This window comes from Fundulus heteroclitus, chromosome 2 (genome assembly GCF_011125445.2).
Source record: "Fundulus heteroclitus isolate FHET01 chromosome 2, MU-UCD_Fhet_4.1, whole genome shotgun sequence".
Lineage (NCBI taxonomy): Eukaryota > Metazoa > Chordata > Actinopteri > Cyprinodontiformes > Fundulidae > Fundulus > Fundulus heteroclitus.
Window position 1 is genome coordinate 3,696,513 of NC_046362.1, and position 26,611 is coordinate 3,723,123.

Below are 26,611 nucleotides of genomic sequence, written 5' to 3' on the forward strand. Positions count from 1 at the left end.
GGTGCTTGATACTTTCTAGCACTTGTTAAGCACTGGAGACGGTGTGGTGGATAGGCCCTGGAGTTGGCCACCCTCTCTCTCTGGCCCATCATCAGTCTGTACCCTTAGATAAACTAACAGCAGTAGAAGGGAGGTGTGGGTGCTGTAGCGTCTGGCTGACACTGTTTACTGGCCTCTCTGACAGAGTGTTAGGAGGGCTGGGATGGCTGCCTGCTCTGTGCCCTTAGCCAGGGAAATGTACCATTAAGATAAAAACTATCAATATCCCACAGTTCTAGGCGATGGGAAACGCCACCCGGAAGGTTGATGAATATAAATAATCATTTAACCTGGGTCTTTTCAGGGAGGGATGACAAAATAGGTTAATATGAGGAGGATTTGGTGGCGTGGCCACCTGCTCAGTTTTCTGTAGAAGTTGCTGAAGGGGACTCCAGAAAATTACTTGGACTTTGTGAGCTCTGAGCTTGGTCCAAGCTATCAATCTGTCTGCTCTGTCATAGCTGAGTATCTTTTGCAGACCGTGCCTTGTTTCTTCATGTAGACATATTGGGAGAAAAGATAACCTCTTGACTTTATCTTCTGTATTATGTATCGACCCAGGAAAGCATGGGAGACAAAGGAATGCATTTTATGTTCTGGTTATTTAACAAAACAAAACTGCAATTGTTTCTCGTTTGCAACTGATTGATGCCGTAAAAATCAGCAGCAAAATAACAGTGTAAGAATGTATTTAGTTACTTCTGTTCGTTGTTCAAAGCTCATGATGTTAAACATTAAAATTCATCGGCCAAACCATTATACAGCAATAATATTCTATTTACAGAAACATAAGACATAAAATGCAAGTTAAAACAGAAGGATTAAAACAAATCTCTAATGCTTGATACTTTTATCTTATTGACTTAATTTTAGCATCATATAGGATATTTTATCCACATAGATTTGGGGGGAGTTTAGTTTAAGTTGTCAATGTTGATGGTTATTACTAAAAAGTGTAGAAAGACTAAATCAGTATAAAATGTAAACTTTAATCTTTAACTAAATCTTCCTTTTTTTCTTACTAAGGCTTTCCTTTAAGCTTTTCCTGTTTTCCAGGAGTGAGGACCTGCAAAACTTCCTCCTGAGCGTGGGTCATCAGTGCTGCTACCTGACGGAGACGCTTCAGGATGTCATCAGCCGTTTCCCTCGCCAGGCCTCTCAGGTGCACTTCAGATAATGGTTCATTCCTTTCCGTGGTCTTCAGGTCCCGGATCATTAAGTCTTCAGTGCGTTTCAATGAAAAGAAACAAAAATCTATAGTTTTTACTTTATTCAATGGTGAACAACTCATTTTCTAACCAACACTATTTGTCAGTATGTGCTAGCATTTCAAAAATTATCCAGTTACAGAACTGACTGGTGACTTGGTTTTATCAACTAGAATGAACAAACCATAAAACATTTGTAAATAGTCCGTGTTTAGGAGCAAACTGACTCTGCTCCATATAGTGTTAGTGTATATGCATGTCTGCTGCTGTAAAGATTACCATTTAGGCAGAATCATCAGTGAGCTGCTGCTGACGTTTCGAGGTGGGGTCTTGTGAAATGACCTGTTCTCTATTACTCTTTCTGTTGTAGATTGCAATCTTGAACAATCTGACTTAGGAGGATATGAGAAATTCTCCCTGGGGAAACTCTCCAACACTAGTCAGAGTAGTGTCGGTCTCACAGCATATTTTAGATATTCAAAGCAACTCTGCTTTAAATCCAAAATTTCATGACAGTTAAAACAAGGTGTTATTTTCCATTTGCACCAGACGGTTAATCATAAACAAGGATATGTGTGAGTCCTTTTGGCTGCTCCCTTATCCAGGGGTCCCCAAAGCAAGTAATTTTTTTTACCCTGGAGGCCCTCCCTCATGCAACAGTATCAAGATTATACTTACTAACAATTCTCACCCTTCTGTGGAAAGTAAATTAAACTTTCAGTTGATCAATAATCAACTTAATAACTGCATATGTATTATGGAAGGAGAGATCAATCTGAAAGGGGATACCAATGCAACCACTCCGGTCCAGTAGGTGGCAGTGATGCAGCTAAAGATTACTAGCCTGCCCACAAAGAAGGTGCACAGCAACTATTGAGAAATGCAACAGTTCAAACAACATTTGCTGTGAGCATAAACACCAGTGCTAACATTAGTGCCAACAGAACAATTGTGATTGATGTGACTAAGTTCATGTATATGCATATTTATTTATTTCTATATTGGAACAGCATTTATTATTAAAACTTTGCAATGTCATGTATTGCTTTTCGATAAGTATAATTACTCAAAATTTATTATTTACAAAGCCTCAAATTAGTACACTACCACTAGTTTGTACACTACACTACATTACTTTTACATCAGTTTTTACTTTTACATCAATTTTACATCATTACATATGTCAGTTAATGCATTCAAAAAGAAATGAGCATTCAGATCAGATTTGCCATGACAGTCCTAAGGATCAGCCAATATTAGTCACTGATATCCTCTCTCCTCCCCGTTCTGATGCTCGGTTTGAACTTCAGAAAGTCATCTTCCCCAGTTCCACATGCCTTGTTGCTGCCTGTAGATTGGCTGATTTGCTACTTGTGTTAACAAACAGTTGAATAAGCCTGTGAGTGTGTATGTCATAGTATTGACTTTCTCATTCTGTCTCTCACCGCCTCTGTCTGTCCAATTCAACAATCTTAATGCATATGAAAGATCGATCTTTCTTTGGTCCTCCAAGCAGCTGATCATCTCGTTGGACCCAAAGAAGGAAGCCCAGATTGCCTGTAAGCAGCTTATTGTCCAAACACAAGACCTGCAGAAGGAAATCATCTGCCTCCACAATCTGCTATGCCAGGTCAGCATACATGTGAACGTGCACATGAAAGCATTTACTTTGCAAAGCTCACGCTTCTATTTAAAAGCAAATAATAAAAATGATCATGTCTTCATTTTTATTATTTGTCTTAAGTTTAATTTAAAATGTGTAAAAACAAACTACAAATAACACAATTGTCATTTATGAAACAAAAACATTCTGGACAAAGCTGCATGTCACAACTTGTCCATGTTTAGTTCTGCCTATTTGGAGTGCAATAGTACACCACACATTAAACTTGAGGTACTTTTTGGACTATAAGTCGCACTTTTTTTCATAGTTCAGCCGATCCTGTGACTTATAGTCAGATATGACTTATATATCAATTTATATGGTAAATCATACTGACCAACATGAACCAAGTATTAAACATTACTTTCTATAGTCTCAAGAGGGCAGTCTAGGCTTGTGAAAACTATATGCTGCTCCTGTACCACTTAAAAATTAACTGAAACTAACTTGTAGACACCAAAGACTGAACACATGTTTGTATGTTTGGCTGTTTCAGTCTTGAGTACTGCTTGGTGGAGCTCGAAAGGAGAGCCCAAACTGAGACAGAACCCTGTTATTGGGCTGTCCTTGCTAGCACTAGATTACAGGTCTGCTGTCCAGGCGTTTTACAACTTTGCTGATGCTGCACATTAGCTCTATGTTGCCCTCAAACATCCTTGTCATACTGTTAGTTTAGGACATGGCACCGCTATGCTCACGGTCTAATTTCCACATAATTTTGTCAACCTTCAGCGTAACAGACCGTTACGATGAAATACACTCAAAAAGACCTTTCCGGGTTGTAGTTGCTGGCTTGTACCCCATTTAATGTCTCAGGTATGTTTCATATCATTCAGACGATTTTGGATGCAGCTATGTAATTGAATAAGTTGCCTTACCACATTAAATGTCAGTTTTTAGTATTGGATTGTGTGAAATACATTTCTAAATAAATGCGACTTATAGTCCGGTGCAACTTGTGTTTTTTTTTCTCTCTTTATGATGCATTTTTTTAACAGAAACCTTTCTAAAAAAAAAAAAAAAAAAAAATTATAATCTATAATTATAATAACTACATTTATTCCAACTGTACTTCTAGCATCAGTCCCATCCCTATCAACCACCACCACTTCCCCTGGACTCCCACCCACCAGGATTACAACCTCGTCCTTTAATTTATTACTTTTAAGGTATATTGGGCAATTCATCTAAACATGTTAAAATATTTATAGCGTGACAATGGCTGCAACTTGGTACGTCCGCATACTTTAAGAGGGTGGGTATCAGCATGGTGCAGCTAATCTAATGCACATGAAGAAGTTTGTCCAGTTGCTGGTCTGGAGTACACAGATGTGTTAACACTGCACCAAACAGCAACAATAACCTTTGAAATGCAATTGTTGCATTTCATGAATCTGGAAAAGCCTATAAGAGAATTTCCAAACAACTTAGCTGTGATTCAAAAATGATGCCTCAAATGTTTTCGCCATAAGGAACTTATTTATCCAGAACTTTAAATTATTTGAGCTGAAGCTGAGCGGTAAGTCCTCTCACTGCAGGAGTGTTGACCAACATCTCACTCACTTAACGTGTTGGAGGGAGAGATGTGTGTTGCCAAAAAAAACTTTTGATCAGATATTTAATAAAGAGATGTGTGCTAAAGCCGTAGTGCCTTGTTTGTTAATGTAAGACCTTTTGGACCTTTTCCTGGGTACCTTTTTACCCCAGGCATTTGGTTTTTTTTAGTCTTGAAAATGCAGTGGAAAAGACGGGGGATAAATAATGGCCCCAGACAGTTGCCTTGATTCCTGGAGGAGGTTGGTGCAGTCAAAGATGCCTGAAAACGGTAGTTATTCCTATTAGTGAAGATTTAGCAACTTTTGGCTAAAAAGGGAGGCCACTGAGATTGGACCCAGTAAAACATATTAAATACATGCTCTGATGTTCCACATAGTTTTGAAAAGGTCACTAAATCTCTTTTATCAGCCACAGAAACAAAGTAAATGTTTCCAAACATTAGATAGCTATGTTATCAGCCACTTACCCATCATGGTGTTACGTGGGACTGGGTTTCCTTATATAGCCTTATATAGATAAAACACACAGATATTTCAGCTTTACACAGTCACATTCTCGTCTTAAATCATAATGAAAGTTAATTTTGTGTCATAGAAAGTGTAATTTATAAAACCTAGCTCCCTTTGTGTGCTCTCTCCTTTTGGCCCTGATTACTGCTTGGAGCTGCAGTCATGTGATCTGGAGCCGCCTTAATGAACTGTATGTGATATAATCTGCCTACCACTAGTTTTGTTTACATGCACTACATTTCACGATCGGATTGAAATATATTTGGATTAAAAAACAAAAAATAATCAGGTTGTACAATTTACGTGTGCACACAACACTCTAATAATGCGATCATAATGGGCATGTATATGCATCTGGCTTTATTCAGAAGAACCAAAAAAAAAAAAAAAAAAAAACTGAACAGAAGAATAACTTCCTCCAAACAAAGCAGTATTATAAGTTTGCCTTCTGAGCGCCTAAGCTGGACTTGCACCAGGTTCTAATTAGTTAAAAATGTTACTGAATAAACAATTTTGAGCACTTTTAATGTTTTGAATAGAGGGTTTTATTGGGAGTCCCAACAGTTTTGCTTCCCGACATATTTCCGCCACTCAACAACACGCAAATACATTGTGTTTACATCTGGCACACGAGCGCACTCAGGTCAGTTTGCCACATTTGGAATAACTTGATCCTGACAAATGTTTACATGCAAGTTGATCAGATTGTCAATGGGCAAAAACCATGACTTTCATTTAGATTACAATTTCATTCTGATTGATCTCAATCCGATCGCAATATTTCGATTGGCTTGTTTACATGATGCATTCTTATTTCGATTGGCCCTTTATTCTGAGTACTTTTGTCAGTTTTTGAAAAGGTTATACAAGCTTTTTGTAAATGTAGGTATTGAGAGTGAAATATTCAGAGATGCTGCAATGTTTATATGTTTTTAAACGATGCTTTGACGCAGAAGTTGGTAGGACCTTCCTAGAGCTACTAAATGGTGTGTAGTGCCTTTTCCCACAGGTAGGTGGTGCTGTATAGGCCGGGTGGGTCATGTCTGGGCATCCTTCCAGGTCTTGTTGGAGTCCAAGGCCCAGTAGGAAAACTATGTGAAATCCAAAAAGTGACAGAAAAGTGAGAGACGCGTGATAATCACCGGAAAATTTAAAAATGTTAAGAGGAAGTGACTGCGAATTTCAGATTCCTACATTCATCGCAGCCACTGCACTGGGCGTCAAAAGTTGCCATGCATTGCCAATGGAGGATGTCCCTGACCTGTAGTAACCTCTGGCCAGCAGAGTTCCGTTGTCATGGAAACTCACTGACAGCTGCACTGCCAGTCTACTGCATGCACACACTTTGCTAGAAGTCAGAGTATGTCTAATTGGAATATAATGGCAATACTTTGCCTCGAACACTCGATATTTCGTCAACCGTAAGGGCTAGAGACGTAATTTTTTTCTGCATTTATTTTGTAACAGATAGAACAAATCAAGCTATCGGTTTTTGCTGGAAATATTTTAATAAAGGCGCAAGAAAATCATGATATAAAGGGGAGTTTTTATGGAAATGCAAAAATGCTCTAAAAAGGGTCCAGAACAAATCGCTCTAGCTGAAAAAGTATAAGAGATATCAAAATAATTCTTCCACCGCGAGTATCAGCAGACTTTGGAGGACTATGGTGCTTATTTTTACACCACAAAAATCGGTGTAGGCATGGCGACGATGTAAAAAAGTGCATCATTTGGGGGGATGCAGGTCAAAAGCGTTTTCAGGATTTTGCACATTCGCTACTCCCGAAGAGGAGTGCCTCCTCATTGCAATGCTATGGTAGGCCCCTAATGAGCTCAAATTAAGGCCAGTAAAAGGTAACAGACAGATCCTGACTTAGTAGTAAATTTTACGTCACCCCTTCAATATATTCTGACTTTTCTATGATGCTGACTTTTTGTTTTAAGTTAGTTTAACTATAAAATCTGTTGCAGAGCCCACTCTTTTGGCCCCGTCTCCTCCTTCGTGTCCACTGTTTCCCGTACCATTCTGCAAGGGGGGGGGGGGGCGACCCCCCCCCCCCCTAACAAGACCCCTCCCCTCCAAGATTATGTAGGAAATTCTTAAATATTCACGGTTAATTTTATTAAAATTATTAGCCTAAATAGTGCCAGAACGCATCCTAGACTATTTCTGTCTCAACGTCGCCACTCTCCTCCTTTCAGCTCTCCGTGTCTAAGTCACTTTGCACCGCAGGTAAACTCTCACACTCCCAGCAGGAGAGAGCGAAGAGTCTCAACATATTTTGCCTGCTTTGACAAACTGCGTATTTTAAATCTTTCCACTTTCTGACAATGGCTGCACTAAAAGCTCCCATAAAGTTGGGAATACAAAGCGTGTACGAGCCGTACCGACGTCAGTGGAGCTGATTCTGTTAAGGGAAACATGCAGCGGTCATTACAGCAATAAGTGCTTATATGACCCGGCTAGTTACCCCTGACTGAACTTGTATCCCTTGCGTCGGGAGCGCGTTTGTCTAATATGAATACGAGGATGATCGTGTTTGGTTAAACTAGATTCAGTAACATTAACGCTCAATATAGCACGTTGTCAACAAGTAAACAACTCTATGGTCATTTTCAGGTGTCCTACAAAAATACCGTTTGCTTTGATTGTCACACATCACCAAATGCCTGTCTGCTGGAAACAAAAATCCACCTTCTGAGTCTGAAAACAGATGAAAATTGATCGCTGCTCTATTCATGTAGTCTCCAAAAAAAAAATGTAGATTACATGAATCGATCAGAAACTGATCTAAATATAATAAAATAAACTCTGAATAAATTTACACTTTGCAGATCTAGATTTAGAGATTTTCATTCAGTCAAGAGATAGGAAAGAAAATATGCCGTCAAAATATAACCATGTAAAAAGTCTTCTGAAAATGCGTTTGGAATATTTGTGTGTATCAAAGTCACAGTTACACCAAGTAAGTGGTATTCCGATTGGTCGACCCGTGGTTTACACTGATCCATAATCCGATCAGGGACAATCTAAACATTTCCTTTGATTAACCTGTGAGTAGGCCTGTCACGATAATTAATAAATGAATTAATCACACGATAAATTTTAATCATATAATTAAAATAAGCATGATAATTTCTGTAGGCATGCTTGCTTATTTCCCCTTGTTTGTGTCTCCTCTCTCTGAGATGCAATAGCAAAAAGGTTTTAGTTCCCTATCATTTGAGGACTTGGTTTGAGCCGTTTTCTGTAATTTGCAGAATTTACTACAAAAAAGCAGTATTTGAAAATACCACCTCGCTTCATTCAACTTGCTCTTCAGCCAGCCAGCATTGGGGACGCTCTGCAGGTGATGTAAATGGCGGTGCGCCATGGCAAGTGACGCGTTAATCGCGCAACACAACGATTCGATAACATTTTTTGTTGCCAACACTTTTAATTATCGATTTTAATCGATCAGTTGTTGTAGCCCTAGCAATAAGTATATGCTAAGAAGTGGACGACTCAAACGGAGGCTGACAATTGAAATGTAAATCAGTAAGAACTCGTGGCAACTGACTCTAGATGATCACCAAAGAAAATAAGATACAAAATTACCAGAAATACAAAAATTGAAGAGGGCTGCTGCAGAATACATTTACACTGACCAGTTAATTGATTAGTTATTTATGGATCAGAATCCATAAGTAGCATTAAAAGTAAACAAATCTGTTTCTCAAAAAGTTACACAGCTCGGGCGCGCATGTGGCGCAGCGGGTAGCGCGACCCATATACAGAGGCCTTAGTCCTCGACGCGGTCGACCCGGGTTCGAATCCGACCTGCAGTCCTTTGCCAAATGTCTCTCCCCCTCTTCTACCCCCCTTCCTGTCAGCCTACTTTCGGAAAAAGTGAGCCACTAGAGCCGCAAAAAATCCCCCCCCCCAAAAAAAAAAAAAAAAAAGTTACGCAGCTGATTACAAAGACACTTCTGGGTTTTCTTTTTCTAAATTGGTGCTTTATTTCCTACTACTTAATAGTTTTGTCCAAATATATACAGTAGAAATACTGTTATTGCTTGTATTTTCTATCTGTTCGAAAGAACTCTGCTTTCAAAAAAGGCTCCTGGGGTTTTGAAAATGGTGTCCAATGTTTTTTTTTTTTTTTTTTGTATTTGTATAGAGTTTTAGATATAACAACTCTTTGGCGAACAACAAACAAAGCAAAACAAACACAGCATATTCGTAACAATAGTCAATTCAATTTTATTTATAATTGCCAGTTCACAACTGATCATCTCAACCATTGCATACCATGTCACTCATTGTGGTGGAGGGTTTGTGCGGATTTGTTTTTGTTTTTTTTGTAATGTTTTTTTCGTGATCCAAGCACCTTGTATTCCTCGAGTAGACTTTGATGTCATCTGTTTACGAACTAATCCTTTTTTCTGATGTGAAGTCGCATGTCTTACAGCTAAAATCCTGGTTAAACGTAAGTAAGGACAGTGATCCCAAACACACCAGGAATACAAATGACTTTAAACAACCAGTCATGATGGCAGAGTCCTATCCATGTGTTCGTCTAGGACAGGAGTGGAAAAAGCATAATTCTAGAGCTGCATCCGGCTCTTCTCCGCCCTGTGCGGCTCACAGTGACTTTACTGATCCATCATGGTTCTCTTTTTAACAACAGTTAGAGCGGTATTTTGTTCAGGTCTGCTCTTCAGCCATTTGGGTTGCAGTCAGTTCAACTCTTCCACCAGGGGGGGCACTGTTACACCATCTCATAACGCAAGTCATTTTTGCTTGTTGGCACAGCTCATACAGGCACATTAACCAGACAAAAATAACAAAAAAATGTCTACTGAGATCTAGCCACCGATTTTAAAACTAACTTTGCTAGATTGGGCTCTTGATTCCGAACAGGTTCGCCAACTCTGGTTTAGGAAATGCTTTTATAGGCAGGTACCATGTGCAAAGGCAGAAACAGAACCAGGAATATAGAAAACTAGATTAAACAGTAAACATGTCAAAATATCTTTTATACAACACTGCCTGTTACTCTGTTTTTCTGACTTGAAAATGAACAACATGATTAAAAATGACGGAGTTCCATGCAGGATTATAGTATCTCACAAACGCGAGTCTATCTTCACTTTTACAATCTGAAGTAGTCAATGTACGGTCTGTATAACACTAAGTTTGCTGTCCTCTAAATAACTCAGCAGCCATTAATTTGTAAACTGCTTGCAACAAAAGTGAGTACATCCCTAAGTAAAATTGTCCACATTTTACCTAAATTGTCATTATTCTGTGTCACTAGGGATGAAAGTTATCAATTACAGACTTGATTTAAAGTTGTTTGATTTTATTGAACATCTAAGAATTTGCTGTATTAAAAAAAGGCACATTATATTTTAACAATTTATTGTGCCACCTATATTAAATAACTGAATAAATAAAATTGTTTTTTTTTTCTCACACATTATTAGACATGGACATGTTTATAAAATACAGTTAAACAGGAACATTATTAGGTTGCTTAATAAAAAAAAAGAAGAGGAATAGAATACAATGTAGTATGTCATCTGCTCATCCATCTCTGTCTGGTTTGGATCTGCCACCAAATAGAACAGGGCCAGACCGCAATGGACAGTCAGGACTGCAGAAAAGATCATTGGTGTCATGCTGCCCTCCATTCAGTACCTGTACATTTCCAAAGTCAGGAAACAGACTGGAAACACCACAGCAGATCCATCTCACCCAGGCCACAACATGTTCCAACTTCTCCCCTCTGGTAGGCGCTATACAGCACTGTAAGACAAAACCAACAGACTCAGGAACCGTTTCTTCCTGCAAGCCATCACTCTAGTGAACAGCTGACTTTCAATTCAATTCAATTTTATTTAAATAGGGCCAATTCATGAAACATGTCATCCCGAGGTACTTTCCAAAATCAAATCCAATAAGATTATACAGATTGGGTCAGATTATACAGATTGGTCAAAACATTTTCTATATAAAGGAACCCAAAAAAAGTGCTGTTCATTTTCACTGTTCATTTCTACTGTTCAGATTGTCATATTGTAGTTCCCTCTACCTCATGGACATAACACCGCATATACCATTTATTCCAGCATTCCTGTTTTCTGCAGTAATCACAGACATTTGTTTGCGTATGTATGTGCATATGCACCTGTAAATCACTTCCATGGCTGACATGTACATAATATTAACAATAATGGAAACAATACTTACTCGTGCATCTTTTGCAGACCACAGGACATGGTTCCAGTAATCCATGTCCTTAGTCTGCTTCGCTTCAACAAACTGGGCATCATCTTTAGAAGGCGCTTCCTTGTGTCCAGTGTATGGTTTGAGCACTGACATGCTGCTTAACACACCTGAGAACTTAGAGTACTAACGATTCACATGACATCAGGGAGGGCAGATGGCTGATTGGGCACAATTTAAAGATTTGCACTTAGGAGGGTACTCACTTTTGTTGTCAGTGATTAAACATTAATAGCCGGAGTTATTTAGAGTGGACAGCAGATTTACACAGTTATACAAGCTGCACACCCGACTACTCTGCATCAAGGTCTTGTCTGCAATGTTGTCCCATTAAAAGATGTAATAAAATATTTATAAAATGTGAGGGCTGGACGGTCGTTTGTGAGACACCTTGTGTGATTTTTGGCAAGCTCTGACAGGTATGTGCAGGAGCTCTTGCATGTTTATACTTAAATCTCTGTGTATATGGGAGGTGTTTGCATTTGTATCCCAAGAAGAGAGAGTCAGTCCTGACAAGGCAGAATACTCACAGCCCATAAGTCAGCAGCAGCATGACATGGACCTGTCAGCACACAGACACCGAGGTGGAGGGATGAGGGGGGCGTATGGGAAGGCAAGGGAGGGGTCAGAGGGAGGAGCCGAGATGGTGCTGATATGAGGGAGCTTGAGATGTGAGAAAGTATTGTCAGACTGAGGTAGAGTGGGATGTGAAGGGACTAGGTGCAACTTTTATAATAGATTAATAAGCTAGTACTCTAATACCTGTGATGACGGGATCCTTGGTTGGGTCAGATATGAAATACTAGAACTACAGTAGTATTGGACTCATCCCCTCCCAGTCTTTGTAGCCACTTCCTCTTCTGGGACCTTTCAAAAGGTCAAAGCAACAGAGTTAGGTTTTCTTGGATGTAGAATAATCCTAACTATGTCAAAGCTGCATCATTCAGACCAGTGTGTGAGCCAGGAACTGAAAAACTGGATGTGTCCTAGCTCATCTAGAGAGAATGCTTCTCCACGAAAATAAAAGACATATTATGTACTAACCTGTTTTTCATTAGCAAACTGATAAAGAGACAAAAGAAGAATTGACATAATTAAGTTTCAATCCTGTAAAAATGTCCTCATCTACTGTGGGAGAGGATGAGCTGCAGCTCAGCAAAAACAGCAATGCTTGTTTTAATACTATGAAAAGTATTAAAATAAGTAGCCTAGAAAAACAAATAATTATTTCATTTATAATATAAATAATATTGATTTAAAAAAATTGTTTGCTGACTGTTTGGGAAAAGTTTAACTTGTCCTTAATCCATCCATCCATGTTTTCGATCTACTTGATCCATGCAGGAAGGTCGTGGGGAAGGTGACACTTTTCTCCAGCTGTCAACGGGCAAGAGGCCTGGTACGCCTGGACAAGTTTTTTGTTTTTATAAAAAAACAAACAAGCTAACTCAAAAAGAAATACATTTCTGAAGGTGTGATGTGGAACTTTAAGCTGTGCATAGATCAGCTTTAACACTCAGTAGAAGGACAGTTTTCCCCACATACAGACTTATGTTGCTTTGTTAACTGAAATGTTTTTTAAAGTTTTAGTACAAGAAAGTTGAGTGAATACAAAATGCACTTATTGAATGATTTCATTCATTGGGGTAAAAGCTACCCATAATGGATACAATTGTTTCTCTTGTTATATCAGAGTCAACTGTCTTTTAAACTGGATTTGGCCTGCTTTTTACTCCTCTTCAGTTAAATGCCTTACTAATTTTAGAGGAATGATTTTATTTTTCATTTATTCATTTAGCTTTATTCTGCGATATCAGTGAGGCAGACATGATACATCTCTATTTTTTCAGAAATGTCAATGATTTCTTTTTCTTTTCTTTTTTTCAATTTTCATTTGCTCGCCATTTTTCTTTATTTTCCATCACAAAAGAAATTACTTTTCTGTCCCAAAAATGTATGAAGAGTAAAAATGTAGAAACCCTAAGAGGACCCCGTCATGTGTTTTAACCAGAGCATCTGGACAAAGATCCTTCCAGAAGTAGCAGGAGCAGTTCAACCCTGCTGCTGGACATGGAGAATAAAACTCCTCTCATCTCGATCTTAATTCCACTTCTCTGCAGAACTGCACACTGAGTCACACAGCGGGTAGTCATAGATATGTTCTTCCTCTTAAAGGTATACTATGCAACCGGGGTTGATTTTCCAGCGAGGCTCCCCCCAGAGGGCGAAAGTAAAAGTGCACTGTCATAAAGATGTTCAGCTGTTCTGGTTTCTCCGTCAAGCCAGGCGCGGTTGTTTTGAGCTTAGCAGACAGGCGAACGCAACGAAAAGTAGAAAAAAACGGCAGTACAAACAATGACTAACACAGTGAAGGTATGAACATCAAGCTTCCCGCAGCTATATTGGCGAGGCGGCCGCGGTACTGCCTCGCCAACATTAAAATAATAATAATAATAATAAAACTTGATATACTTGCATGTTTATTTGACGTTAACACGCGGTTCTTTGCTGCTTTCGCACGTGCATATAGTGAATGGCAGGGCAAAAACACATGGAGTTCTCGCCGTAAAGCAAGACCGACTCTCGCGGTCTTGCACGAGACTTCTGAGCCTGTGGATGCAGGCCGAGGGCTCCTGCAATTGCAAGTACGGTATTTCCTCCACAGACCACCAGGGCGGCCGAGAAAACCTTTGTTCGACCTGAAATGACTCATTTAAAGGCATACTATGCAACATTTTTCAGTTAATTAATGTGTTCCATACCGTTTTGGATGATTAAATGAGTCATTTCAGGTCAAACAAAGGTTTTCTCGGCCGCCCTGGGGGTCTGTGGGGGAAATACCGCAATTGCAAGAACTCACGGCCCGCACTCACAGAAGTCTCGCTTTACGGCGAGAACTCCATGTGTTTTTGCCCTGCCATTCACTATATGCACGCGCGAATGCAACAACAAAGAACCGCGTGTTAACGTCAAATAAACATGCAAGCATATCGAGTTTTATTATTATTATTTTATTATTTTTTATTTTTTTATTTTTTTTATGTTGGTGAGACGCTACCGCGGCGGCTGCGGCTTGGCGAGGCGGCGGAGGTAGCGTCTCGCCAACATAAAAAAATAAAAAAATAATAATAAAACTAAAATAATAATAATAAAACTCGATATGCTTGCATGTTTATTTGACGTTAACACGCGGTTCTTTGTTGTTGCGGCCGCGGCTTGGCGCTGCGGCCGCGGCTTGGCGCGGCGGTGGCAGCGGCCGCCGCCTCGCCAAGATAGCGCTGCGGGAAACCCTGATGTTCATACCTTCACTGTGTTAGTCATTGTTTGTACTGCCGTTTTTTCCACTTTTCGTTGCGTTCGCCTGTCTGCTAAGCTCTAAACAACCGTGCCTGGCTTGATGAAGAAACAAGAACAGCTGAGCATCTTTATGACAGTGCACTTTTACTTTCGCCCTCTGGGGGGAGCCTCGCTGGAAAATCAACCCCGGTTGCATAGTATACCTTTAATCATCCAAAACGGTATGGAACACATTAATTAACTGAAAAATGTTGCATAGTATGCCTTTAAATGAGTAATTGTATTTTTGCATGATACTTTTGTAACTTAAAGTGATTTAGTTTATCTAACCACCGATTTCTAGACTTCACAAATGCTCATGTCTTCCTGTATATGCTATCCAGTCTTTCTTTTATATTTATATTTAGTGTTTAAAAGACTTAGTCAAAATAGTGAAATCTTAAACAAGAGGATGCAAAAGCAGATTCAAAATAGGCTCATAATCTTGATGAGCTGACTGCTCGGATGCAGTTTGAGGTGTACGTTCTTACTTAAAAACATCTTAAAATGTTTTGTGGTGAATTAATTGTATAAAATTGATAAATTTGTACATTCACCTCATTACGGCACCTGGTGGCGGCATGTCTTACATTGCTGCACATAACCCTTCAAGAATCCTGGGGAAAGCTGAAAAGTCCTACTTCAAGCCCGGACCTTTTATCCTTGAAGCTAAAACCCCGGGAATCTGAAATTACCCGTGCAAATTTGTAGCCAAACGCACTCTGGATTTTTGAAAGCCAGGGGCTCTTTACATGCAATGGAAAAGCCCCTATGAACTGTGTTTCAGAATTCCAGCAATCCAATGAAATCTGGGGTCAGTGCCAAAGGACAAACTCCCAGGGTCCTCTTTACCAGAAGAAAAGTTTGACTTTGCCACATGAGAGAGGTTCAGTTTTACACAGTCACCCTCTTATTTATGCTTTCACTATCATGACTTGACCATGACCAAGAGCCGACGTGCCACATGCCTGGCGACGCCTTGGGGATTTGGCACAGGAAGCTAAGGTGACTCAGTTTTGCAAGTCATGCTGTAGTGGTGCAGTGGGCCCAGACATGCCCTCATCCTCAAAATGAGCTGCTGGTGTTGTACTGGAACTCAGGCAGATATTTCCCACCCAGTCGAGCCTGAAACTAACTGGCCTACATGTGTCATAATCTAGACTGGATTAAGGAAAAATGTCCTCTGCTTCCTGCCTGAGGTCAGAAATCGTTCTCCACTGTAGGATTTGGTGTGTTTTCATGGTTGTATTAAAGCACTGTGTGTTTCCCATGTCTGTTCTTTCTTTCTTCAGCTGGATGAAGCCAGGGATTGCTGTCAACTTCCTCACCCCGATTCCCACAAGAGCTCGAGGACATGGACCATGACAGGAGTTGCTCTGAGTGTGCTTGGAGCTGCTTCCCTCCTCTTCCTCTACAAAGGCTGCATGAAGATGTACAAGAATTTCCTCTGAAATGTGAATGAGTTCAAGCTAATATTTGTTTGATGACTATAAGTTTTATTAGATATGCTTAAATTTTAGGCATTCTCAGGAAGTTTAACTTGTGAAAGTCTTATGTTGTAAGAAGTTTGCTCCTAATTTCATTTGTTGTAACTGTTAAAGGTTGGTTAAAAGGGATTTTCTTACATGTCCAAATAAAGAATTGGGATATTTTCAGTTTCAAAGAATGTTGTTTTGCTGAATGTCTTGGTGTCAAGTTTCTCATATTGGTTCATTTGAATCAAACGTTTTTAAAGACGTGCTAGTTATTTAGCAGTAAGACTTCAGCCACTAATCCTAATAAATAAGCTGTCTCTAGTTTGTAGGTAAGGTTATCGGCAGATGTGCATAGATCAGGCTTTCCTTGGTCAAAGCAGATTACTGGTTTCCTTTGTGGATCAGAGGAAAATCAAGCCACACATGTGCTCAAGATTCTTTGATAGGAAAGGTGAGTAAGTTAGAAGAATTGAAGGAAGTATAGGATCATTACTCTTCAGGGTATAGGGCTTTGTGGGTTCCTTTTAAACTACAGAAGGCACATTAAACTGGAGATTGTTGGCCTACTTGTTTATGGACTGAAAATATTGTTTTTTAAGCAATTAAATCCCCCAGAGAAATTTGATCTGACAGTTTCAGTTGCTGTTGAAGATGATTCCAGGTTGAAATTGCATAGGAAGAGAAAGCTGTTTTCCTAACTATGGACCAAGGACATCCTGGGATGTCATTCTTACTGGAACTGCTGTGTTTAGGTGACGGATAAGAGGACGAATACAGCGATGATCCACCAAGAAAGGATTTACAGAGAAACCTACCAGTGAAAAAACTGCATAGACAGTGATGAACTAACGGATGCAAAGTGTAAGCTGTCTGCATCCTGATGATAATAGAGCTCCATGATTAACAGAACCTAATAATGAGGAATTCATGTCTAAATGTCACCATAATCCAAAGAAGCAAAAAAGGTGGCAGCAGCAAGACTTTTCTTGGCATTTAAAGAAGGACATCACCCGTTTCTGATAGTTTGGCCTCAATTTATTCTCGTCTTGTATTTAAAATGTGTGATGAACAGTAGTGTGCATTTTTAGCGCCTTAGTGAACTTTATTTAATTTTTTTTGTACCCATTACAAAAACAAAGACGAGTTCCAAGCTGTGCCAAAGCTTGGTCTTGTTTTTCCATGTTTCTCTTCCACAAGGATCATGAGATAAATCCAATTTCCCCATTAATCTGGGCTGGTGTGGGTCCCGGGATCTCCACACACAATCGGGCCTGATCAAAGTTGGAGGAAATACCGAGTGACACAGGCTGCAGATTTCCCCGGAGACTTCAAAAAGACGCCCAGGAATAATCCAATTGAGATGGACACATCACCTTTAGGTGCTGCTGTGGGAGAACCGGGGGGTTTAAAATAATAATAAAAAAAAAAAACATTTCTGCGTTACCGACGGATGCTTTTGTAAATGGCTGCAAATGAGGTGTGCGTCATGCTTTGGGAATGGAGAATATTTGACACCTGTGCGTCATCACACAAATATGAGATTCGTTCGGAACCAAATATAAGGTTGCACCTGAAACTGTTATTTTGTTATATTGAGAAAAGGTCTCGGCCATAACTGCCTCTGCTTTGAGAGACGTACGATTAATTTTGGTTTCTCAAGGATCGCCACAGGCGTTCAGCTCCAGTTGTGGACTCCGTGGCTCTCTGACGTGGGCTGGACGCGCAACATGAATGCGCTTCTCTGCCGCTCCACGGAGGAGGGCGCATCAGCTGGTTGCAGGGAACCCGGAGCTAACGCGTCTGGATCAGAGCCAAGCCTGTCTGGTGTCAAACCAGCCTGAACAGATACTCTCAGACATCTCATTTCTTCCCTTCATTCCTGGAACGGCAGCCTGCCCACCCCTTGTGTAAAGCTATTTGAACCTGATAGCTCCTCATGTGCCTGTCCCCTATATGAGGATCTCTCTTCATCAGGCACCCGGCAGAAACTCATGGCTTTTACGCGCACATCGCCCTTCTCTGTCATTTCATCAGACTTGATTGGTCCACCGATTTCTCCCTTTTCCATCTCTTTTTAGATATTCATTCCGTCCCTGGAAATGCTCCGCGCAGATCCATAAAGAGCCACATGCTGGTTAATATGAACTTTTTGCCAAGTGGAATATGTTTGTATCTCTCTGTAGCAACCTGCTGGCTGACAGCCAAGGTCGATGCGTCCTGGTGGTGAGTAGTGCTGCTTGTTAGGGTTTCTTTACTGGTTTATTTTGGTGCTCAAAGTTTAGAAACGTGAATTAATATTAACTGTGTATGAAATTATTCAGCCATATCAATCTATTCAAATAAGAACTCACATTATCTCATTATTAACACTTCTAATGGAGGTTTTGTCTTAATAAATGAGAGTGTTTGGTATGATTTGTAAGGCGTTGAATTGTGTATTTGCAGTGTGTTCAAGATTGAATATTTGTACAGATAAGTTTTTAAGGCTCTCCAGTCATTTGATCCATTTTAATATCTGTTCATTTGTTTTCTTTCCATTGCACCCTTAATTAATATTTGCACAGCTCCTGTTTCCAAATTCTTGCCTTTATACTTTTTGATATTAAGACAGCTGGCTTCTTTTTAACAAAATGAAATCATACAAATAAATATAAGATGAAATATGTTTTAAAGCATGTAGTTTGATGTTAACCATCTTAAGTAAATTGGCAAACTGAGACAACAATTTTTCTCTGTATTAAACTACATCAGGTTTGCTGTGCAAGTATTTGGTGTTGAAAATTATATTTAAGTAAAGTTGACTTTTTTCTGATGACTGTTAGAAATCGGTTCAGTGTCCGCTGCCCTTTAAATTGTACATTTTAAATTAAATATTATTATAAAGTTTTAATGTTTGCCCTTACAAAGCACCATCTTGTCTATAGAAATGCTTATTTTAATTTTCTTATGGACGCAATCCTTTCCTCACATCAGTAAGTACCGCTGTAAACCTCACTGCTGCTCCTGTCCCCACCCTGCAGGTACATGGGCACCCTCGGCTCCCAGGTGATGTGCGACAACATCCCCGGCCTGGTGAACAAACAGCGGCAGCTGTGCCGCCAGCACCCCAGAGTGATGCAGGCCATCGGGGCTGGGATGAAGGACTGGATCTCTGAATGCCAGCACCAGTTCCGCAATCACCGCTGGAACTGCAACACAACAGCCAGGGACCAGAACTTGTTTGGCCGCCTGCTGCTACGCAGTGAGTACGACCTGGGGCGAGAGCCTTTTTCTGTGGTTACCCAGCAAATAATGGCAGAAAGCCTCTAGAGATGCACTTTCTCATGACTCATGATGCTCCCTGATGTGAATGTGAAAATGATTTCAAACATGGTTGTTCTTTCCGCAGCTGGCTAAATTTACGGACACTGAGAAGAATACTTCTCTCGCAGATTTTTTGTTTTCTCTCCAGCACGGTTGGATCACATTCCTTACCTCTTCTCACTTTACAAACATACATTTATCTCATCAGGGCGGGCGAGTGGTTTCTCTGACCTGCGTTTTGTGCTGCTGCAATTCTTTCTGTGGTATATTTTTCTTGCAGTACCCAGATGTCATCAAACCATTCAGCAGAGGGAGTAGAACCAGATCAGCTCCCGATTTGTTCATAAATACACTGATCTAACAAAATAATAAACGCTTTAATTTGTAGGTGCTTACTGGAATAAGGACATCTTTTCTATTCTGAGGAATTTCTTAATTTAGGAAACCATTTTGAATTTTAATTGAAATGAGTTGAATAATAACATGGTTCAAACCTACGGAGATTTCAAAAATAGGTAAAACAAGCCCTCCATGTTTGTTCTCCATGACATCCTTAGAGTCATCTAACTGTTGCCAATAATGATTCTCCACTCAGTAACCTTCTCCTCCAAGCCGGCATAATCCCACACTTCTGAGGAGTCACGGCTGGTCATCAGCAGTGTTTATCTTCTCCGGCGATTTGTTGGAGAAGACACATGATTTATTGGCAGGTTTAAAAGATGAGGGAGGACATAAGAAGGTTGGTTCTTGCTGTCAGTGCGAGGTGAAGATGAAAAATAAGTGTTATGAAGCCGCATTAGGGACTAAAGAGATTACCAAGCAATGAGCAAGACTGTCACTACCTGTGACAGATGGTACAGAAGCATTTTGTCCAATGAAACATGTTACTGCACATCTCAGCAACCAAAACCATTGTGCTTTTTTAGCAGGGGGCATGTTGGAGCTAGTCTGAATCCCCCCCCCCCTCCTTTGGCACAGAAGGAAGGATCATCAGAACCTGACAGCCTGATGTTCCTCTCCCATGCCCTGAGATTTAACCTGTGAGGTGGATCCTTCGACTTAGCCTGTTTCATGTCGGGGCCTCTAATCAGCCGTGTGGTATTTGGACCTCCCACCCGGGCCCTGACCGTGTCACACAGCATTATCATGGTACACAGAGGCCCCTCCAGAAGCTCCTTATTGTCAAAGTCAGAAGGCTAATTTCAAACAATTACACAGGAGATTTCCCTCCTCTCAGCATCGTGTTCTCTCAGCGTTCTCCTCATTCACCTCATTAGGCACGCTTAGCTGCCACACACACACACACACACACACACACACACACACACACACACACACACACACACACACACACACACACACACACACACACAGTGTTGTGTAAAGTACTGAAATCTCAGAGTCAAGTAAAAGTTTAGGTACCTCTCCAAAATATGACTTTGGTAAAAGTCCAAGTCACTGACTGAAATGTTACTTGAGTAAAAGTCTTAAAGTATCTGAAATGTCTTGTACTTAAGTATGAAAATTACTGTAAAAATAGATGTACTCAAGTAATGTAATGAAAAGTATAACTGAAAAGTAAAACAAGGTAAATGCAGGTTGAATGACATTTTTTGGATTTTGGTAAACTTTGAAGGTCAAATTCACTCAAAATAATATAAACAACCAAGTGCAGTAGACATTTAGACCAGGGGGTGTATACTAAGAACATGGTTAAGTGATAAACCAGGCTTAGTTAACCTACAGGAAGTGGTAAACCTGCTAATAGATACACCTGGAACGTTATCAGAAGGTGGGGTCAAAACCCTTGTCTCTCTCTCTCTCTCTCACACACACACACACACACACACGCGCACGCTTTTTTTTTGTAATGAGTAACTACAACAAACATTGAAAATGTATTGGAGTAAAAGTATGCAATCAAGTTCGGAAATATAGTGAAGTAAAAGGGAAATTTATTTTAAAAAATTATACCCGAGGCAAGTATAAAGTACTCCAAAATATACTTAAGTACAGTAGTGAAGTATTTTTACTTCGTTACTATACAACACTGCACACACACACGGATCTCCATTTATATTGGTTACCATGCCTGTGTAAAATGTATACTCATTTTGAACTATGTCCTCCATATGTGCAGTTTCTAATTTGAGTGCTAATATTTTGAATCAATAAATGTGTAACATTTTTGCATTCATTTAAACAAACATACCCTTTGGAAATTCCAGTAATTTAGTTTCCAAAAGCTAGAATTTGGTTTAGTGAACCCTCTATGAACTAGCTACTTAAACATTTAAGTAAGGATTCCTCTTTATTATTATAATTTTAAAGAACTAACCAGAAGTTTTCCCTCTTGCAAATATAATTTTGAGTCATAAAAAGCGTGACAGATCAGCTCACAAACAAAATCTGACAGTTTTCTAGCTCTGCAGCTACATTTCTGATCACTTACAAGAGGAAATTTCGTACAACTCAGCCAGAATTCCTTCATCTCTGTCACTGGCCTTTCAGGTGGTTTTGCATGTGGGTGTCACTGGCTCAGGATGAGGTGCTGTCTTTCGCCCAGAGAAAAGAGGATTAAAAAAGCAGTATGTCAATTATAATGAATGGAAGAGAAGAGAAAGATCCTTTGTTGTCCCACAGTGGGGAAATGTGGGTGTACCAGCAAATTTCTAACATAAAAATATATATATGCTGCACAGTTCTTCAAACCACCATACTTGAGAAATTAAAGGAGTACGCATCTGAGTAGGGGGATTTTAAGAAATGTGCATAATATTTCTCATGCATCATGCACTGGGTCCAGGAGCCATCCCTGGACTATGGTGCTCTTTAGCCTTCCTGTATAGAGTACCCGTGGTGTGACTCCAATCAGGTGAACACCCAGGTCCACTCAACATCAGTTCCCTGGATGTTGATCGGTGTGAGTGTGGTGGCTGTGCGCACTTTCATTTCTTTATTATTGCATCATTAGGTGACCATTTTTAGGGTTGAAATGCAGTGCTAAGCTTAGCACATGGATTTTGTAGAAATTTATTTTCTGCCTTATTTTTTAAAATTTTTTGTGCTTTTGGCCATGTATTTAAAAATGTCCGCTACTTAATTTTTTTAATATATTTTGTAACTTTTTTGTTATAAGTTTTTCTATATCCATTTAGGCCTTATTGTCATGGTTTGCTGGAAATCATTTTATCAGCATGTCATTTTAAAACCTCTTTTATCTGGTATAAACTGCCTGCATAGAAAGCTGGTATTTATTATTTCCAATTTTTTTTAGTGGGGCTCTGTTGAGAGGTATGATCAGTAAATCTCTTACTTTAAGTGCATAACTCTCTCAGCCTCTTCACTTTGATGAAACAGAGATTGATTTCTCAGCTAACTGCTAGGCAAAAAGGGGCTTTAACAAAAACAAAAAATTTTCATGCCAACAACTATTATCTACTGCAGGTAAGATATTCACTTCTCATGATCCCCCAACAGAACCCCACTTCCAAAGATATAAAGCCATCCTTTTGGAAATCTTTTTTTTTTTTTTTTTTTTTGCGTTTTATGCAATTTTATTTATAAAACACGTTGATTTTCACAAACGGCCTCTTTATCTGGCCTTGACAGAAGTGGTAGGTTTGTAGCAGAGGTAGAATGAAGACATGCATCCTTTCCTTCCCTTAGATCTTGATCTCGCCTACATCTCTTTTCAGTTAGCGTGCATGTGGAGGAGATGAGGGCTCTGTATGAGGGCACTGCCCGTAAACCCCCAACCTGCTTCTCCTTATTGGAAAGAGATGAAGCATTTTTTGTTTGTTTTATGCTTTGTTGCCTTGTATGAAAGCTGCTGGCAGAAAACAACATGAATAGATCCTAAAGGTTTCATCAGTGGCCAAACAGATGAGTGACAGTTCGGTTCGTCATGGTCTGACATCAGCAGGTTTGTGTTGGGACGTGTAGCGCATAACAGTAGCGAGGTCAAACCTGGTAATAACTGCCAGAAATAAACAGTTTCATGTTGGGAAACAAACCAAAAAAACATCAACCTGGTGCCACTCTGTCAATATAACGATTCGTTGTCAGTCTTTGGGCTCTGCCTCAGCTAACAGACTGACCTCCCACATACAAGGTGCAGTAAAAGCTGCACAGTCTGATGTTGGGTTAAGATAAAGATGGAGAGGCTGGATAATTTAAAGCAACTGCAAGAGGTAAATAATCTATAAATACCAACCCCCTTCCAATCTGAGCTGCTCACTGAAGAACAAATATGTTTATTTTACAGTACAAAGCAACTGATTGTCCTATTCCCACTATTCTGTTGACTGATCTCCACTTCTTTGTCTTCTTTCAGGCAGCCGAGAAGTTGCCTTTGTGTACGCCATCTCGTCTGCAGGAGTGGTCTATACTTTGGCGCGAGCTTGCAGCCAGGGCGAGCTGGACAACTGCTCCTGTGACCCCACTAAGAAGGGGTCGTCGCAGGACTCCAAGGGCTCCTTCGACTGGGGAGGCTGCAGCGATCATGTGGAGCATGCCATTCACTTCAGTCAAATCTTTGTGGATGCCAAGGAGAGGAAGGAGAGGGATGCCCGAGCACTCATGAACCTGCACAACAACAGAGCTGGTAGGAAGGTAAGGACTGGAGAACCCAGAGATAACCCAGCGCAGCAATTATGTAAATTAAAGATGCTTCGTTTTAGTGCAAAAAAATTCCTAATTATCCCCCCTTTATCTGGAAAACTGTTTACAAATAAGGTATTGGTGCAGTTTTTGTCAGACAACTGTAAACTAACATCCCTCCCTGCTGTCCTCCTCCCAGGCAGTGAAGCGCTTCATGACTTTGCAGTGTAAGTGTCATGGCGTCAGTGGCTCCTGCAGTGTCCGTACCTGCTGGCAGGCTATGGCGGACTTCCGACGCACTGGTGACCACTTGAGGAAGAGATACAACGGTGCTGTGCAGGTCGCAGTCAATCAGTATGGAACCGGGTTTACAGCCACGCACACACACTTCAAACGTCCCAGCAAACATGACCTGGTCTACCTGGAAGACTCACCTGACTACTGTATACGGGACCGTCAGTCAGGTAAAAGGCTCCATCTGTCAGATCAGGTTCTTGCTTCAGAATCAGAAACAAGTTTTTTGCCAAATAGGTTTGCACTTACAAGGAATTTGACTTGGTGTTGATGGTGCAGACAAAATAGATATATATACAGAGCTATATACACAGTAGACTGTGTGTTAATTTAACGAAGAAGGTCTGGAGATGCTACGTTGGCGTAGCTTGTAGGTCCTGAATGGGGAGGGAGAGAGGCAGTGTCAAGTGTCTCTTGGCCTTGTTCATAAGGCTGGTAGCAGATGGGAAAAAACTGTTCTTGTGGCGTGAGGTTTTGGTCCTGATGGACCGCAGCCTCCTGCCAGATTGAAGTGTCTGAAATAGTCTATGACTGGGGTGCGAGGGATCAGCCACAATCTTCCCTGCACGCCTCAGAGTCCTGGAGGCGTACAGGTCCTGGAGAGATGGAAGATTGCAGCCAATCACCTTCTCTGCAGACCGGATGACACGCTGCAGTCTCCCCTTGTCCTTAGCGGTGGCACCAGCGTACCAGATGGTGATGGAGGAGGTGAGGATGGACTCAATGATGGACAGTGCTTCTAAATCAAATAGAGCCAAAATTGCCTGTAATGATTTTTTTTTTTTTTTACTTTATAGTCAACCAAACATAAGAAATTTGCATCCAAAGTGTTTGTCTTGAGACCGTAACCGAGCCCTCACATCAATATTTAAGTAGGCAAACCCAAGTTTTTCATCACACTATTACACAGGGTTAAGTCAGACATGTATATCAAACATCAGCCCAGGAAAAGAAGTACGCTACTTGAGAAAAGTTGTGAAAGGATTCCGTAATCTTTCATGTGCTTTTACAAATTTACTTTCATTTGTAGTTGAGCAGTTCATTTTTCCATTATGGACGTGTTTATTTTTTTGTATCCAGTGGTCTATATTTGGTGGATCAGGCGTCAGGCTTTGTGTAGCAGAGTCCTTTGATCACTGGTAAAGTAGTCAGGAGATACATTGAGTATAAAGATTACAGGATCCAAAGGCACATCCTCTTTAACCTTTTTCCAAAAACTTTCTCCCACTTGACTACACCTCCTCCAGCAATCATCACTAATATTTTTCTTGGAGAGAAAACCTTTTAAGTGGAGTCTGTAATTTACACTGCCAGCCAAATTCCCTCAGAAGTTGACTCCCGATTCCCCTGAGGCAGCCAATACAGATGTCCTCCCACAATTTATCTTCCAAAATTACATTCAGTTCTGTCTCCCATTGTTGTTTAATATGTTGGGTGTTATCCGACACATCCATCATTAATGTTTATACATTAGGGACACTTGCTTTTCCATAGTTCCTGAGTTTTTAAGTAAATCAATTAAATGTTTTTCTGTTTTTGTTGGCTCCTTTCTAATATGTCCCCAGCCTGTATGGTGTATTAAATAATGTCTCATCTGTAAGAACCTATACAGATCGGCTGAGAGAAGGGCAAAAGTTTCCTTAAGTTTGCAAAATGTCTTAAGTATATTACTTTCAAATAGCTGGTTAATTGTGATCAACCCATGTTCAGCACATCTCTCAAAGGCTTTATCATATAGGGACGGTAAAAACTCAACATTCCCCTTGATGGGCACGGCCCTTAATAGAACCAGATTTCCCTTTAATAGTTTCTGGGTTTGATTCCAGATTTTCATGTGTTTCAATATGTTATTGATTTCAGTCTTTTTTAAGCTCGCAGGCTAATAAAGGGTATGATTGAGAGGCTTATGCCTGGCAGTGTGATAGAAACCCGTTGTGTTTTTTGGTCCCTAATAATACATGGCACTTTTATTTGAGCAGCCCAGTAAGTCTTAAGTTAGGTATCCCTAAGCCCTTTTATTTTTCCCTGATATAAGAATCTTGAGTTTCTCAGTCTTTTATTTTGCCAAATAAACCTTGATGGCATTTTTTAAAAAATGTTTTTAAATATGGACTGTGGTATAAGGATTGGGAGTGCCTGAAAAAGAAATAGCAATCTTGATAAGACATTCATCCTTACACATTTCATCCTTCCCTGGAGCGAGAGTGGAAGCATATCCCATCTATTTAGGTCTTGTTTTATTTTCTTTTTTTAATTAAATTTTCATAAATAGAGGAAAGCAATTGGGATATATTCAGGGTAAGAGTTATCCCAAGGTAACTAAACCCTTGTTTGGATAAAAAAAAAAAAAATTG

The 26,611-nt window shown here is 40.1% G+C and overlaps 2 protein-coding genes across 3 annotated transcripts in view; both read left to right on the top strand.

Moving 5' to 3' along the window:
• asz1 (ankyrin repeat, SAM and basic leucine zipper domain containing 1) overlaps positions 1-16,238 on the top strand; it is a 63,860-nt gene extending 47,622 nt beyond the window's left edge. For both annotated transcript variants that reach the window (XM_021317089.2, XM_012863606.3), the window contains exons 11-13: positions 1,096-1,201; positions 2,764-2,877; positions 15,876-16,238. In XM_021317089.2, coding sequence (XP_021172764.2) covers positions 1,096-1,201; positions 2,764-2,877; positions 15,876-16,034 — 379 coding nt within the window. In that variant the 3' untranslated portion in view covers positions 16,035-16,238. The remainder of the gene's footprint in view (positions 1-1,095; positions 1,202-2,763; positions 2,878-15,875) is intronic.
• Positions 16,239-17,852: 1,614 nt separating this feature from the next.
• Positions 17,853-26,611, top strand: part of wnt2 (wingless-type MMTV integration site family member 2) — a 30,116-nt gene continuing 21,357 nt past the window's right edge. Inside the window, exons 1-4 of the mRNA XM_012863614.3 lie at positions 17,853-18,281; positions 19,079-19,299; positions 23,698-23,975; positions 24,163-24,427. Of these exons, the coding sequence (XP_012719068.3) occupies positions 18,187-18,281; positions 19,079-19,299; positions 23,698-23,975; positions 24,163-24,427 (859 nt within the window). The 5' untranslated portion in view covers positions 17,853-18,186. The remainder of the gene's footprint in view (positions 18,282-19,078; positions 19,300-23,697; positions 23,976-24,162; positions 24,428-26,611) is intronic.